The sequence below is a fragment of the Pan paniscus genome, chromosome 1, assembly GCF_029289425.2.
Source record: "Pan paniscus chromosome 1, NHGRI_mPanPan1-v2.0_pri, whole genome shotgun sequence".
Lineage (NCBI taxonomy): Eukaryota > Metazoa > Chordata > Mammalia > Primates > Hominidae > Pan > Pan paniscus.
In genome coordinates, this window is record NC_073249.2 from 89,750,463 (window position 1) to 89,766,249 (window position 15,787).

The following is a 15,787-nucleotide window of genomic DNA, read 5'->3' on the forward strand; positions in this document are numbered from 1 at the left end:
TCTTGTGTATATGTCATCTTGAGGTGAAATGAGACCTGTTTCATGTGAAACAGGACGGGTGTCGGATGCAGGCCCACGCCTGGGGTAGTACATGGAGGGCAGGTGGGAAGCTGGTGATGGCAGTGACAACACAGCCCAGCCGGGCATCAGGGTCCCTCATGGTCACTACTGCATACCTGCCAGGTCTCTCTGCAAACCCAGGCTCCCTCCTCCTTCGTGTCTCAGTCTGGCCTGGAAACTCACTGAAGGGCTTCCTTCCTCCTTTCTCTGCTCACCCCACCCTAGGGCACCAGCCTAGGTGTGTGTTTTTAATGGATGAGATGAGTGCCCTCCAATCTACACCATGCATCGCTGTTTTGCAGCTTGTGTGTGTTTGCGCATGGCTCTGTGGGGGTGTGTTTCTGGGAGCCGTCTTTCTGTCTGATCCCCGCTCCATTACAGTGGGGACATGTGTCTGTGTGTGTGACGTGCCTCGTGCCTGGGGTTTGTTCTCCTCCCCCAGCTTTCCCAGTTACATAAGCAGCTGAGGGGTCCGTCAGGCCTGGGCTGTGGGCTCCCTCTGCTGGCCGCCTCTGGAACCTGCAGTCTGGGTTCCAGAGGTGCCTGGGTTCCAGAGGGGCCTGCTGAAGACACTGTTCTCTCCTTGGGCCTTATCCCTTCTGGAGGGAGACACCAACCCAGTTCTCAACGCCAACCTGCCCCCAGCTCCTTCCCAGCCCCAGGCCACAGGGTAAGAGAGGATACCTCACCTCCCTGAAGACCCCTCTCATCATGCTCATACTGGGGGTTGGTTATGACTTGTTTATGAAATGTATCCCTAACATATAGAACTATGTCCCCTGAGGGCAGGGGAGCAGGCCCACCTTGTTTACCATGGCATCTCCAGTGCCCAGTACAAGGCCTGGCCCAATCAATATTTGTTGAATGACTGAGTTTACAGGGTGGAGAGGCTTGGGAGGAGGGACAGTGAGGTGTAGGAAGATTTGGGGCTTTGGGGACAGACAGACAAGCCTGGGCTGAAGTCACCCCTAAGCCACTTAAAAACTGTGTGGCCTTGGGCAAGGTACTTAACCTGCCTAACCTCAAGTTTCTCTTCTGTTAAATGACACCACCTTGCAAAATATGCTATAAGGACTAGGACTAATATCCAAAAGGGCCTTCTTGTGTAAGCATTTCATAAATGACATCTATCATTATTACAATTGGTAACATCTTTCATCCCTCAAGCATCATGAAGGCATTAAATCCACTCGATAATTAAATCCATTATAAAGGGAGAGACGTGTTCTTCCAAAAGCTTCCCCTATGAGTTTCAGTTTTCACATAGCTCGATATGCCTGTGGATGGATTTAGATGATGAGGTTCTGGAGCAACCTTCTGGATATTTCGAAGTGGGAATAAACAGGCACCCTATTGCCCTGTTCATGGGCCAGTGCTGGCAGTCCTGGGAAGTGAGGGCTGGACCTCTGATCTCCCTTCAAGGCCTCAGTTTCTCTGGCTTCTCCAGGGTTCCTCAATGTGGCTTCTACTGGCAACCCCGTGAGCATCTTCTCAGAGTCAGGCACTGTGCCACGCTTGAGGAATACCATGTCAAGGAAGGTCTGGTCTGGCCTGTGCCACTTACCCTCTCTGGGCCTCAGTTTCCTCTTCTGTAAAGGGGGGGGTGAGTGAGTGGGAGGGAAGGTGGATGAGAGGGGAGAGGGAGGATGTTGGAGGGTAGAGGGTGGTAAATGGGCTCTGGGGTCACCTCCCACTGACAGCCACTCTGACAGCCTTGGCTTTGCAAACCTGGCCATCTCTTCTCCCCATTCTGGTCTCATCCTTCCTGCCCCTGCCCACTTCCCATCTTTACAGTTCAGGAAGAGACAGAGCACCTGGGAAGGGTGCCTCCTCCATTCTCCCACCTCCAGGGCAAGCCCCACTCTTCCTAGAACAGAGCAATGTTCATCTCTTCCCACTGTCACTGAACATAGAGACTCCTTCACCTAAATGCCAGGTCTAAACTAGGTCTAAACTAAGCCTCTTAGGAAGCAGTTCAAATAATAATTCAAAACCTAAAACAAAATAATCCTTCTTTATCTCCCATTTCGTGTTAGTTTCCTGTGCCAAACACTTTATGTACATTACCTATCATCACAATAACCCTTTGGGTGATGTGATCAACCTCAATTCAATTTGCAGAGGAGAAAACTGAAGTTGAAGGAGGTTATACAACTGGGCTAGGATCACCCAACCCAGAAATGACGTCACATGGACGGCCCCCTCTCCTAATCCATTTTTCTTTTGGTTTTGCCCTCTGAGGGGGTGAAAAACAGGTCTCCAGTGACCTTCTGGATCCTGGAAGCGCCCTTCAGCTCAAACCCTTCGCATTCAGGAACTCCTGGCTTCCGCCAACCCCTACTTCAGCAGGGTTTGCAGCGAGGACTATGGCTCAGAGCAAATAACTGAATTCTAAATGCGTGGTCACAGTCACCTCGCCAATCCCAGGGACCCTGCACCCAGCTCTCCAGGAAAGGCTGGCAGGTGCGGGGTGGAATGCGCTCTGTGCGAGGGTGGGTGGGAATTTCGATGCGCAGAGGTGCAGTTAGCTCACTCCTGCAGGGGCCTCGGGCGGAGCCAGGGCCAGGGGCGGGGCGAGGCCGGGGTCCAGGGCGGAGCCAGGATTGGAGGCTGACGTTAGCCCTGCGGGGACGGAGAAGGGGTGCGGCTTGGGACTGGGGCGGGGCCGGGGCCCGGGGAGGAGCCAGGATTGGAGTCCGACTGTAGTCCTGGTGGGGCGGGGCGGGGGAGGGGCCGGAACTGGGGCTGGGCCGAGGCCCGGGGCGGACCCAGGGCTGGAGTCTTGGCGGGGCGGGGCGGGGCGGGGCGGGGCAGAGGCGGGGCTGGGACTCGATGGGACGCAAAGGTGAGTTTCGAGGGGCGGGGCGGGGCCGGGGCCAGGTGCGGAGCAAAGGCCGGAGTCTGGCGGGGGTGGGGCGGGCAGGGCCAAGGCTGGGTCCGGGGCGGGGCGGGCCTAGACGGGGCGGGGGAAGGGGCGGTGCCGGGGCGGGCCGGGGCGAGAATGGTTTCAAAACTGCCGAGGGCTGGAGGGAAAGCAGCGGGAGGGGCGGAGGGAGGGGATTCGGCAGCTCCAGTTCAGCTCGCTCGGCGCACCCACGCCTCGCTGCCCCGCTTCCTGCCCTCAACCTGGGCATGCGCCCCCCACCCTTCCGGCCCCCCCAGAACCCGCGCTATCCCCCGGAGCCTCCCCAGAGCTGGCCGCGCAGGATGGGCGCCCTCAGGCCCACGCTGCTGCCGCCGTCGCTGCCGCTGCTGCTGCTGCTAATGCTAGGTAAGCCAGGCCCCCGTTCCGGTTACCGGCCCTGCCGGGCAGGTGCCTGCCATCCAGCACCCCCCTAGCATTTCGGGGCTCCTCACATCCTCCTCCGTCAGGGGTACCTCCAGCCTCCCCGGGGTCGGCGGCCAGCTGCGCTTTGTGGCTGTCCGCCGAGCCAGTCTTGGGAAGAGTGCAGGCTCCCCAGCTCTAAGCCAGGGACTGGGGCGTAGAGAGGAGCCACTAAGGTGCTGCCCCAGGCACTGCTCGGCCTCCCGGGGCAGGCCCCACATCTCAGCTAGCATACCCACGTCCTGGGGTCGCTGCACCAAATGCTGCGACTCCTTTCTGCCCCACACTCAGCTCCAGGCCTGGCCCCCTACGAGGGCAGTGCCTGCCCAGCTTCATAATTGCCCCAGAGTTGGCTGGAGGCCCAGAGGCCAGTTCTGCCCACGATCTTTGAAGTAAGTCTCTCCCAGTTGCGCTCCACGCACTTCATCAACTGGGGGCAGTTACCTCTCTCACCCCCATCTCCACCCTGGGTTGGGTCCCTCTTTGCCCTTCTTCCTGTCTCCCAAATGGCACTTGGCTCTGCAGCCACCCATCAGTTTTCACACCGCTTAGTTCCAGCTTCCTTGCCTCAGGAGAAACCAGGTTCCATGGAGACTGATCCTGGGATCTCCAAGCACCTTATGCCTGCTGTGGTGGGTGTTCATGGTGGGGTGTTCTGGGCCAATCTTGCATGGATGCATGGGGATAATGACAGTGGAATTGTTTTTGGCCTGAACTGGAGGGCTCCCTGTAGGAGGTGGTCTGGGGAAGAGTATGGCGTGGAGACAGTGAAACTGCCGGTACAGATGTTGATGAGGCTGAAGCCCTTGAAATGAGAGTGAAGCGTGGGGGTGGGGATGGTGACTTCAGAGCTGCTGTCGTCAAGGCAGAGGCTGAAGGTAGCCCCAGCTGCCTGTTTCTAGACCAGAGCTCCACAGTGGCACCAAGCAAAGCCTTCCCCCTGCTGCAGGTCCCTGGGCCCTGCAGGGTTAGGATGAGTCCTCTCCCTGGTCCCTGGGCAGGTGGCAGGAGGATGTACAGAGAGGAAGGCGCTGTGGGGCCTGGGTTGCCTAGCACTTGGTGTGTTTTCCCCAGTGGGCAGCATGGAGCAGGGAGGAGCCCAGGGAGGTGGGGAAGTGCTGGCCTGTGTTTGAAAAAGGAGCACGCAGAGGTCTGAGCACCCACTGCCTGTGGGCACTTACATTCATTTCACAAATGAGGAAAATGAAGTAACTTGCCCCAGAGAGCACATTTAGTGAGTGTTGGGGCTAGGATTTGAACACAGATCTGATTCCAAAGCAGGCCTCTTTGCTCTCCCTTTCCTTGCTGCGACTGATACAGAGGAGGGGAGAGAGAGCTGTGTGGCAACTGATTTCCTAAGGCTGTGGAGGTGACTTTCCCATGGGCATCTCCAAGCATCAGCAGTTGTGGAGCCAGGAAAATGGGAGGGGGCCTTCTGAGCAGTCTGCCCCGAGGCAGTCAGGGAAGGTGTCAGCTTGGCTGTCTCCACCGTCACCCTGATTATGAAACTTGCCTGGCCTGGGGCAGGGCTCTCCTGAGTCACATACGCACTCACACATGGTCAGAGCTGGAGCTCTTAGTTCTCCTCCAGTGTGGAAACTGAGGCCTAGGATAGAAAGAGACTGGATCCCAGGCCACACAGCTGGGCATGGGGATGGTGCTGGAATCCCACTTCCTGACTGGCAGCTGTGCCCTTAACAACAGACCATGAGTTCTCCCTGTGACCCAGCCAGAGGATGAAGGAAGGGGCTAGGAGCCCAGAAGCAGGGGTGGGGAAGTTCAGAGGAGCCGTTCTAGAGAAGCTGGAGGGTAGAGTTTGACCACAGACTCCTGGGCATTTTCCTCTAGCTCCTGCAGAAAGTCCATGGTATCCCCCTGGGAGGCCTAAAAGTGACACTCTGGTTGGTGAGGTCAGTCCCTTCAGGCCTGGCCTTGGAGTTTCCCCATCTTCCTCTCTGGTTTTGCCCCTCTGGAGGAGTGTGTAGAAGCCATCTAGGGACAGCATGATCTTGGCTAACATATTATACTTTTCCTGCCTTACCTTTCTCATCTGTAAAATGGGGAGAGGTGGGGAGGGGTGGCCTAGCCCTCTTTACATTGAGGTTCTGTGATCTTATCTAGTGGGAGCTATGGAAGGAGAGAAGGGAGGAGCTAAGCCCTCTAAGTCTGCCAGGAGTATCTGCTGGGGTAGGGTTGGGCATAGGGGTGGAGTAGGGTGAAGAAGAGAGGTTTGGCCTTTCTGAAGGGAGAGAGATGAGAAGGGGTAGCTGGGGATTTAGTGCCTCCCTACAGAAAGAGAGCCATATATGTAAATGAATGCATACCATGTGCAAATGAAGGCTTTTGTTAAGGAACTGGGGCAGGCACCTTCTGTATCTGCTGGGCTAGCCCGGAAGGTTGGCAGGCACTGGAGGAGGGGATCTTCTGCCCCCAATGGCCGGGGCAGAGCCTGGATCTTGCCCCAGAAACCCCAGCTGCCTGGGCAGCCCTGTGGGGTGAGAGAAGCAGTGAGCTCATGGCGCAGCTGGAGGGGGGAGGGCATTGTGTGGTGAGAACTGACTGGGCCTGTGCCCTTTCCAGCTAGGGTCACTGGCTCCATTGTCTCGCCCAGGTGACACAGCTGAGCCAACTAGCACTTCTGAGCAAGACTGCCAGCTCCCCTCAAGCAAAGGAGAGGGACATGTAGTCTCAGAGTCCCCTAGCCAGAAGGCTCCCCTTGCCAGGTGCTGAGGAAGGAATGGCAGACATGGAGGTGGGTGAGTGGCAGGGACAGATCAAGGTTCAGTTGGAACCAAGGCCTGGTTAGGTCAGGAATCAGATGGACTCCTTTCTGCCTTCAGGTGCTCTGCTTCTAGTCCGCCAGAAATGGGATGTATCTCGGTGCCAAGGCAATCCTGGGCCCATGCTACCTCCTTGAGATCCAGGTGTCTTATATCACAGCATCCCTTTCCTATTCTCAGAACAGGGTCCAAGCTGTGGACAAGCTTCCCCAGGTCTCCTTTCGTTTTGTAGGCAGAGATCAAGAATGGTGCTTGTGGCGGCAGAGGGCATGGAATGAGGAACCAGGCATCTCCAACTCCTTCTGCCTTTCCCTGCAGGAATGGGATGCTGGGCCCGGGAGGTGCTGGTCCCCGAGGGGCCCTTGTACCGCGTGGCTGGCACAGCTGTCTCCATCTCCTGCAATGTGACCGGCTATGAGGGTCCTGCCCAGCAGAACTTCGAGTGGTTCCTGTATAGGCCCGAGGCCCCAGATACTGCACTGGGCATTGTCAGTACCAAGGATACCCAGTTCTCCTATGCTGTCTTCAAGTCCCGAGTGGTGGCGGGTGAGGTGCAGGTGCAGCGCCTACAAGGTGATGCCGTGGTGCTCAAGATTGCCCGCCTGCAGGCCCAGGATGCCGGCATTTATGAGTGCCACACCCCCTCCACTGATACCCGCTACCTGGGCAGCTACAGCGGCAAGGTGGAGCTGAGAGGTACTGGGCCCTGGGACGGGGTGGAGCCACACACCCTCTCAAGGCAGAAAGTCAAGGCCACAAGTGACCTATCTAACTGCCCCTTAGGTTTTGTAGCCAAGGAACTTGGGGCCCAAAGAGGTTAAGCGATTTGCACAAAGTCACCCAATAACTCAGTGGCTGATGTGGGACTCAAACCCAGAGTTCCTCACCCAGGCCAGTGCTCATCTTATCATATTAAGACCCCTCCTGGGAGAAGAAGTGTCCTTAAGTTGTCCAGTCCACTTTCCATTCCCAAGAACGAAGAAGACTGTTGGGTTGAATAGCCTCTACTCCTGGACAGTACAGGACCCAGATCTGGGAAAGAGAGTAGAGTTAGGGAAGGAGTTAGACCATGTGACATTCTCACTCTCTTAAGTTTCTTTGTCTTCTGAGAAGAAAGAGCCGCTTTTCTCAGTATTTCAAACAGAGGTCAGTCTCAAACATAAGGGTGAGTAGGCGATGGGCTGGTTCTATGAAATTCAACAAGTATTTATTGAGCGCCTGTGCTGTGCCCAGTACTGCCCTTGGCACCACTGAGTTACAGAAGAAATAATACAACATGCGATCTTTGCCCTCTGGGAGCTCACAGTTTATTTAGGGAGATAGGCTATACACAGGAAACAGTAACAAGGGCTGCCAGCTCCCAGCCCTCCCTCACTCCAGCTGTTCTCTCCAGTTCTTCCAGATGTCCTCCAGGTGTCTGCTGCCCCCCCAGGGCCCCGAGGCCGCCAGGCCCCAACCTCACCCCCACGCATGACGGTGCATGAGGGGCAGGAGCTGGCACTGGGCTGCCTGGCGAGGACAAGCACACAGAAGCACACACACCTGGCAGTGTCCTTTGGGCGATCTGTGCCCGAGGCACCAGTTGGGCGGTCAACTCTGCAGGAAGTGGTGGGAATCCGGTCAGACTTGGCCGTGGAGGCTGGAGCTCCCTATGCTGAGCGATTGGCTGCAGGGGAGCTTCGTCTGGGCAAGGAAGGGACCGATCGGTACCGCATGGTAGTAGGGGGTGCCCAGGCAGGGGACGCAGGCACCTACCACTGCACTGCCGCTGAGTGGATTCAGGATCCTGATGGCAGCTGGGCCCAGATTGCAGAGAAAAGGGCCGTCCTGGCCCACGTGGATGTGCAGACGCTGTGTAAGTGCCACTTATACATCCCACTGTGGGAGCTGGGAGGGACAGTATCCTGGTGGGCACTGTGGCCACAGGGGGTACCAGATAGCCATCATCTGACTCCAAGGAACTCATCTTCCACAGAGTGAGCAGCCTTGTTAGCATTTCTCTCCCCCGGCCCTTGATGGGTTTTCTCTGCTCAGAAATTGGGTATAGAGATAGGAGGCCCATGCTGAGGGGTGAGATTCAAGCCCCTAAGTAGAAAGATGGTCATACCTAGTGAGGGGGAGACAGGAGGTTTTGAAGTTGCTGCTGTCAAGTAGGAAACAGGAAGTTGGGGAATCGGGTGCCTCTGTGTCCCCTCCTGCCTCCATGACACCTCTTCCCCTACCTGTGTTTCAGCCAGCCAGCTGGCAGTGACAGTGGGGCCTGGTGAACGTCGGATCGGCCCAGGGGAGCCCTTGGAACTGCTGTGCAATGTGTCAGGGGCACTTCCCCCAGCAGGCCGTCATGCTGCATACTCTGTAGGTTGGGAGATGGCACCTGCGGGGGCACCTGGGCCCGGCCGCCTGGTAGCCCAGCTGGACACAGAGGGTGTGGGCAGCCTGGGCCCTGGCTATGAGGGCCGACACATTGCCATGGAGAAGGTGGCATCTAGAACATACCGGCTACGGCTAGAGGCTGCCAGGCCTGGTGATGCGGGCACCTACCGCTGCCTCGCCAAAGCCTATGTTCGAGGGTCTGGGACCCGGCTTCGTGAAGCAGCCAGTGCCCGTTCCCGGCCTCTCCCTGTACACGTGCGGGAGGAAGGTGAGAGGGGGCTGGGCCCTGGACAGGGTTCGAGGATTGTCAACCCCTTTTCCTTCTGTTTCCCTGACCCCCTCCCTCTCTGTCAGCTGTTTTCAGGCCACAGCCTCACGCTCCTCTTCTACCAATATTGTGGGAATACCCTGAGTTTCCTGGGGCGGTGCTTGGCAGCAGCCCTAACCCCATGCTCCCTGGCCCTGCACCCTCTGACCCCATGTCCTTTGTTCTGCAGGTGTGGTGCTGGAGGCTGTGGCATGGCTAGCAGGAGGCACAGTGTACCGCGGGGAGACTGCCTCCCTGCTGTGCAACATCTCTGTGCGGGGTGGCCCCCCAGGACTGCGGCTGGCCGCCAGCTGGTGGGTGGAGCGACCAGAGGACGGAGAGCTCAGCTCTGTCCCTGCCCAGCTGGTGGGTGGCGTAGGCCAGGATGGTGTGGCAGAGCTGGGAGTCCGGCCTGGAGGAGGCCCTGTCAGCGTAGAGCTGGTGGGGCCCCGAAGCCATCGGCTGAGACTACACAGCTTGGGGCCCGAGGATGAAGGCGTGTACCACTGTGCCCCCAGCGCCTGGGTGCAGCATGCTGACTACAGCTGGTACCAGGCGGGCAGTGCCCGCTCAGGGCCTGTTACAGTCTACCCCTACATGCATGGTGAGTGACACCCCCTCCACCCTCCTCACTCTGCCTTCCTCCTGGCCTCTGCCACTGGCCTTCCCTTCCCATCTTCTGACCCTCCTGCTACTATCTCTCTCCTCCACATTATGTCACATGAAGTCTCAAAAAATCCAACTTCCAGCCCTGCAGTGCCCACCTGCACGGGGTCCTCTGTGGTTGATGCTGACTTGCATGCTGAGGGGGCAGGCTGTGGGCAGGGATGGGGGTGTCTGTGAATGGAGAAGGTGGGTTCAGAGAACTTGATGGGGAAAGCGCAGAGGCAAGTGTATGGGTGGAGGATGATGGCATCCTCTCTGAACAGTCATCCTCTCTCCCCCAGCCCTGGACACCCTATTTGTGCCTCTGCTGGTGGGTACAGGGGTGGCCCTAGTCACTGGTGCCACTGTCCTTGGTACCATTACTTGCTGCTTCATGAAGAGGCTTCGAAAACGGTGATCCCTTACTCCCCAGGTGAGGGAAAAGAACCCCCCAACCTTGTTTTCACTGGGCTTCCCACCCCCAAGTCCTGAACCAAGCTGCTCCCTCCCAGGCCCCACCTGGAGGAGGAGTAGGCAGCTCAGATCCACAGGGCCCTGTTAAGGGGTGGAGGCCGCGAGGGAGCCCCACTCAGGGCTCTCTGTCCTTAGCCCACACCGGGCACCCTTTTCAGGTCTTGCAGGTGTCAACTGTCTTCTGGCCCAGCTCCAAGCCCTCCTCTGGTTGCCTGGACACCCTCTCCCTCTGTCCACTCTTCCTTTAATTTATTTGACCTCCCACTACCCAGAATGGGAGACGTGCCTCCCCTTCCCCACTCCTTCCCTCCCAAGCCCCTCCCTCTGGCCTTCTGTTCTTGATCTCTTAGGGATCCTATAGGGAGGCCATTTCCTGTCCTGGAATTAGTTTTTCTAAAATGTGAATAAACTTGTTTTATAAAAAGCAGGCTTGGCTGTGTCTTCCCTACCATGAGACTGTAAAACGCTCAGGGTGCATAGTAGGGAGGTGGTTGGGGATTGACAACCTATTCTGGACGACCCAGGCCTCTCTTCTCACCACAAACACCATCTGGCCTCCATGGGCCATGCCACCCACCCCAGGAGGGGACACCTGGGTTCCATCTGCTGCCTGAACTGTCAGGGCTGAGACAACTCCTGATTGGACTCCTACTTGGGGAGGGAAGCATAGAAAAGGAGGCTAGGTTCCAGCTGCCTGTGGTCACCCCCCACCAGCTTCTCCCATGTTAAAGGGCATGGGCCTCCAGGGGCAGTGCCTTTTCTGAGCTCCCCAGACTTTCCCCCACTCTTCCCATGTCTCCTTCTCCTGGTCAGGCTAGTCTTGGACCTGACTCCTCCCACTAGGCCCTGGGGCTGAAATTGTTGTTCCTTCTGACCCATAGCAGCAGAATAGAAGCCTCAGAACACAACTGATACTCAGGCTGGGACAACAGGCAGTCAGGGGAGGGCCTGTGTGTCCACAGAGCCATTGCACCCGCATGTACTCGCTGTACCTGCATATACCCACTACCCGCATATACCCACTACACCTGCATATACCCGCTTCACCTGCCTGTACCCACCCTGGGGTCTCCTCCCTCCCACCCTTCAGCTTCACCCCTCCTCCAGTGCCCCAGGAGTTTCATGAATTTTCTTGCCTAAGGATTCTCTGATCCTAAAATTCTTACCTGCACGGCACCTTAAGAGGCATCTGGCAGGCCTCCTTCAGTTGTTATTTAAACATTTATTGAGCATTACGAGTTTGCTAAGTGTCATTTTTACAGATGAGGAAACTGAGGCCCAGATATGCGATTTGCCCAGAGTCATAGAGCTAATTAGCAAGTGTCAGGAGTAGGACCTAGGTCTCCTGACTTGTTGCACTGTACAGTGGTGCCCTGAGTGGTGACAGTGGCGAGGAGAGGTGTGGCAGGGTCTCAGTGACTTCAGCAGGCAGGAGGGGCCTTTCCAGACTGAGTTTCTCTGCTTGTTCAGCTGCAATGGGTTGGCTCCTGTGTGAGTGCGTGTGTGTGGATACCAAGTAGCCCACCCCCTCTTGTCCAGACCCCCCTGTTTTACTGAAACCCAAATGAATCCCCATTCTCCATCCCAACATCTGTTCTTAGGGGACCAGTCAATGCCAGGCTTCAGGAATCTCATCTTTGATGACAGGGCCCCAGTGGCCCTGTGACCTGAGGCAAAGATATCCGTGTTTTGACTGAAAGGAAGGGACTGGGACTTGGGTCCTCTCTGAGTGAACCCAAGCTGTCTGGGCTCCTTCCATGGCCCCCTTTCTTGCTTCCAGAGGACCCATAGGGCCCTTGGCTATGCCCATAGGACCCTGGCTGTGCCCCATAGGACCCTAGCTGCCCAGCCTGGAACAGAGAAGACTGGAGTGCTTTCCCCAGGGGGCTTATGAAAGGGCAGGAGTGGGATGTGGCCAGGGCCAAGGGAGGAGGTCCTTGCTGGGCCAGTGCTGCTGTGTGGGAGACAGGCGCTGTCCCAGGGCAGGCTCTCCTGGGCCTATGCTTTTCTCCAGGCCAGCTTCAGGTCCCTTCCACCCCTCTGCCTCTCTCAACTTGCAGTTGTTCTCCCTCACTATCCAGGAAGCTGCCGCTGGTGACTGGGATGTGATCAGGAAGCAGGTGGAGGTGGGGTGAGAATATGCGTCTTTGGGACCCCCTGGCCCAATTGGGCTGACAGCAGGCTGCAGACACATCCAGATGTTCTAACTCCTATCGCTTCTCTCCAATTTTCTCCCACATTCAATCCTGCCTCCAGTCCTACAAGGGGTTCTGTCCTTCGCCCCTAAAACTCTTCCTGCTCCACCTCCCCCCGACCTCCCCAGGAGCCCCCTCAAGTCCTTCTGATGGCTTCATCTCTCTGCCAGGCCTGCTCAGCTTCCAGACACCCCCTCCACTTGTCACTGCCCTGTTTCCATTGATGGTTGAGTTTCTGGGCCCAAAGTTAAACTCTTCAGCCTGGGCTTCGGGTCCCTTTCCCACACATAAAACCCCACCCTTCACATTTCTCTGTCTGCTCCTGTGAGGATCCTCAGCTTCTTCTCAGCTTCTCTTCATCTTCCTCTCAGCTACTCCTCAGTTTCTATGCTCCATGTCCTGAAACGACTTCCGAGTATTCACTTAGAGCACAGGTTCTCAAAGTGTGGTCCCCAGTCCGGCAACAGCAGCATGACCTGGGGACTTCTTAGGAATGCATAGTTTTGGTCCCCACCTCTTGGGTCAGAAACCCTTGGAGTGGAGCCCAAAAATCTGCGTTTTAACAAGCCCTCCAGGTGATTCCAACGCACACTGGAGATTTCTAACTCCTGACTTACATATTCCCTATGCCTTACACTGGCCCCAGCCTTCTGATCACCCACACTCCCCCACCATCCACGGGACTGCACAGGTTGTCAGTTTGAATTATCCCTCGTTCAGTCACCACAGGTAGATTCCTCTGTTTTCCCAGGTGCCCCTTATTTTGAGGACAGGAACCAGGTTTTTGAATGTCCACTCCACATGGCACCCAATCAGTGATGTGAATGACTGTGCCCCGAGGCCACACTGCTTTCCTAGGGGCTCCCTGTTTCCCAGCTCTAGTGAACCCACTTTCTAGATCTCTCTCCTGGCCCTTCCTCCCCAGAACCTCTCTCTCTCTCTTCCTGCCTGTGCCTGATACCTGTAAGATCTCACTCCACTGTAAGAAAATAGCTATCCCTGGTTTTCCTTTCCCAGGTCCCTCTCCAGGCCCCAGCTCAGGCACCTCCCCGCTCTGCCTGCTTCCCTGAACTTGCGGACTAAGGTCATTCACACCTTGCTTGAGCCCCTTGCACACCTTCATCCTGGTGAGGGTGGAGCTAGGAGGGCACCCTCCTCACGTGCCCATCTTGGTCCGGCTCCTTTCTCCTTCACTTCAGCTTGGCCTACCGTGTCATTAGACAGTTGTGCCATATGTGGGGAGGCTGGCAGAAGAGGTGACTGGGGACTGCAATCCATCCTATACTCTGCTCCCCAAGCCATGCACCCTGGTTTGGGGCTGTATCTGTCTGGAGGAAAAGGGTTCCTTTTTAGAATTTGCACAGGGGTGTTCTACAGGTTAGTGGCAGCCCTGAGTGGACCAATTGTCTACTGGTCCATCTATGTATCTGTCAGCTGTCTTTATCTGCTACCATCTTCCCATCCAACCCCCAAAAGTCCATCATTCTGTCCATCCATCCACTCATGAACAAATGTGAAGGTCAAACGCAGACTGGCATTTTCACCCGGCCCCACCCTCCATTTCCCTGAAATCAGGACCCCTCCCTTCCATACTGGTTTCTAGACTTGAGGTTCTGGGGGACGGGGACTTTCCAACTTTAGCACATTTCCAGGGGCTTTGCCTTCCTCCTCCTCCTCCTCCACCACCTCCGATATGCAGTTCCCCATGTATCTGTGTCTGGCCCCCGGTCTGCCACAGGGGTCTGGAGGAAGCTGGTCACACCTTGGACTCACTCTCTGGGGGTGGCAGGCAGCCATTCTGCTCCTTGTCAGCCCCAGCTTCCCCACCCGCCCCCTCCCCTGCCCCCTCCTCCTCCACCTTCTCATCCAGCCGGCTGGGGATGGACCAGTAGAGATGGGCATCAAGGCGGGCGGCAGCCTCTGCCAGCTCTCGAGCACTGCACGAAGGTGTGGGCACCTCAAAAGTCTCGTGAAAGCTGGCATAGTCCACTTCGTAGAAGCCATCCTCCAGAGTCAGCACGGACGTGAAGCGGTGGCCCCACAGCACCTCGTCTACCAGGTAGGAGCTCCGAGCTTGGCATGTCATTCCTGGGAGGAGGGGCACCGGTCAGGGGGAATCTCAGCTCCAGGCTTCCCTCTCCTCTTCTCATTCCACAACCCTACTCCCAGCACCCTCCCTTCTATTCCTTCCTAAGGGCTCCCACCTCCCTTTGGTCCAGTCCATTTCCCCCCTCCCTAGCTCCTGTTCTTACCCAGCTCCCTCGTGTCTTCTCCATTTGCCCCAACTCCTCTTAATGTCCAGCTCTTTTTTCCCCTCCTGTCATTTGGTGATGCCAACCAAAAAAAGCTTAACCTTGAAACCAACCTTAGGGATCCTCTAGTCCAACTTCTCACTCCATACAGGGCTCCCCAAAGGAGCATTTCTAACAATGGGCATCTAGCTTATACTTGATTACCTCCCAGGATTGATAGCTCACCACTTCATAAAGGGCCCACTCCTTAGTATGATAGCTCTAATAGTTGGGTTGTTCTTTATACAGAGCTAAAACCTGTCCCCTGGGATTTCCAACTCTTGGCTTCATTCCCCTCCCACTTCACAGTCCCCTGAGTATCTGAAAACAGGAGTCTCAGATTCCCTCATGTTTTCTCTCTTGACTTAACATCCCTGGCTTCCTCCACAATTCCTCATTTGACCTGGTTTTCCAGAACTCTACTTTTTTGATTACAAGCCAGAATGGCCAAGGAGGGCCCTTTAAGCATTTTGAGTATAGTAAATTTTCCAACTGTGGCCTGCTCCGTGCATAAGAGAGGGCGCACCATCTCTCTCTTCTGGCCATGATGCTTTCACTAATAGGGCCCAGGATAACATTACATAATCATTTTGGAGGCTGCATCACATTGCTACGACATCAAGACTGTAGCCAACTAAAACTCCCAGTTCTTTTTTCACCAGTGCTCTTCCATGCTGTGCTTACATAAGTGATTTTTTTAAAGCCTAAATGTAGAATTTTATATTTATTCATTTTAAATGTCATCTTGCTGGGTTTTGGCTCATTATTCTTGCTTTTCAAAAGCGTTTTGAATCCTGACTGTCTCACCCAAAATATTACCATCCTTTCCAGCTTTATCTCTCTAGAAAAACAGACAGATTCCTATCCTCATCTCCTCTCTCCTGGTCCTCCCTGCCCGGGGCTTGAGTCCTATCTTCCTGTTGGGCTGGTGCACCCCTCAGGGCAGGTCATTCTCCTTTCTGCCACAGGGTCTTGCCCCCAACCCATATCCATCTCGGAACAAGCGGAAACAGAAGAGTGAACATTAGCTAACCGGAGAGTGGCTGTCAACTCGGAAAGCCTGGCGCTGAGACATTGGTATTCCTCGGTGAAGTTGGAATAGAAAGTATCCAGTGGGAGAAAAGAGAAAGAGGCATAAGGGACACTGGGGAGAGAAGGGCTTCGAGGAGGAGAGGGCAGGGCTGGGGGTACAAAGAGAAAAGAGGGCCGGGCAGCAACTTCCCTGGAGGGTGAGGGGCCTGCCTGAGATACTGGCAAAAAAGGAGTGACAGCTGGAGAGAGAGGAAAGGGAACGGGGTGAGTGGGGGAAGAGGAAAGAGTCGGGGTGAAGCAGGAAT

At 56.0% G+C, this 15,787-nt stretch overlaps 2 protein-coding genes across 10 annotated transcripts in view; one reads left to right on the plus strand and one right to left on the minus strand.

The window, feature by feature from the left end:
* Nucleotides 1–2,279: 2,279 nt before the first annotated feature.
* Nucleotides 2,280–10,388, plus strand: IGSF8 (immunoglobulin superfamily member 8). 5 transcript variants are annotated; one of them, XM_055112710.2, is made up of 8 exons: nt 2,280–2,523; nt 3,223–3,331; nt 6,484–6,861; nt 7,559–8,020; nt 8,399–8,806; nt 9,036–9,449; nt 9,793–9,923; nt 10,123–10,388. In XM_055112710.2, exons 2-7 carry the CDS (start codon nt 3,268–3,270, stop codon nt 9,906–9,908), a joined length of 1,842 nt encoding a protein of 613 aa, XP_054968685.1. In that variant the 5' UTR covers nt 2,280–2,523; nt 3,223–3,267; the 3' UTR covers nt 9,909–9,923; nt 10,123–10,388. The 5 variants fall into 5 exon arrangements, with proteins under 5 accessions (XP_054968685.1, XP_057158325.1, XP_034794253.1 ...); XM_057302342.2 differs by lacking the exon at nt 2,280–2,523 and adding an exon at nt 2,684–2,701; XM_034938362.3 differs by lacking the exon at nt 2,280–2,523 and adding an exon at nt 2,856–2,905.
* A 2,508-nt stretch (nt 10,389–12,896) lies between these two features.
* The window catches only part of KCNJ9 (potassium inwardly rectifying channel subfamily J member 9), a 58,431-nt gene continuing 55,540 nt past the window's right edge, over nt 12,897–15,787 (minus strand). For all 5 annotated transcript variants that reach the window (XM_055112721.2, XM_008964294.5, XM_008964291.5 and 2 more), the window contains one exon: nt 12,897–14,247. In XM_055112721.2, coding sequence (XP_054968696.1) covers nt 13,916–14,247 — 332 coding nt within the window. In that variant the 3' untranslated portion in view covers nt 12,897–13,915. The remainder of the gene's footprint in view (nt 14,248–15,787) is intronic.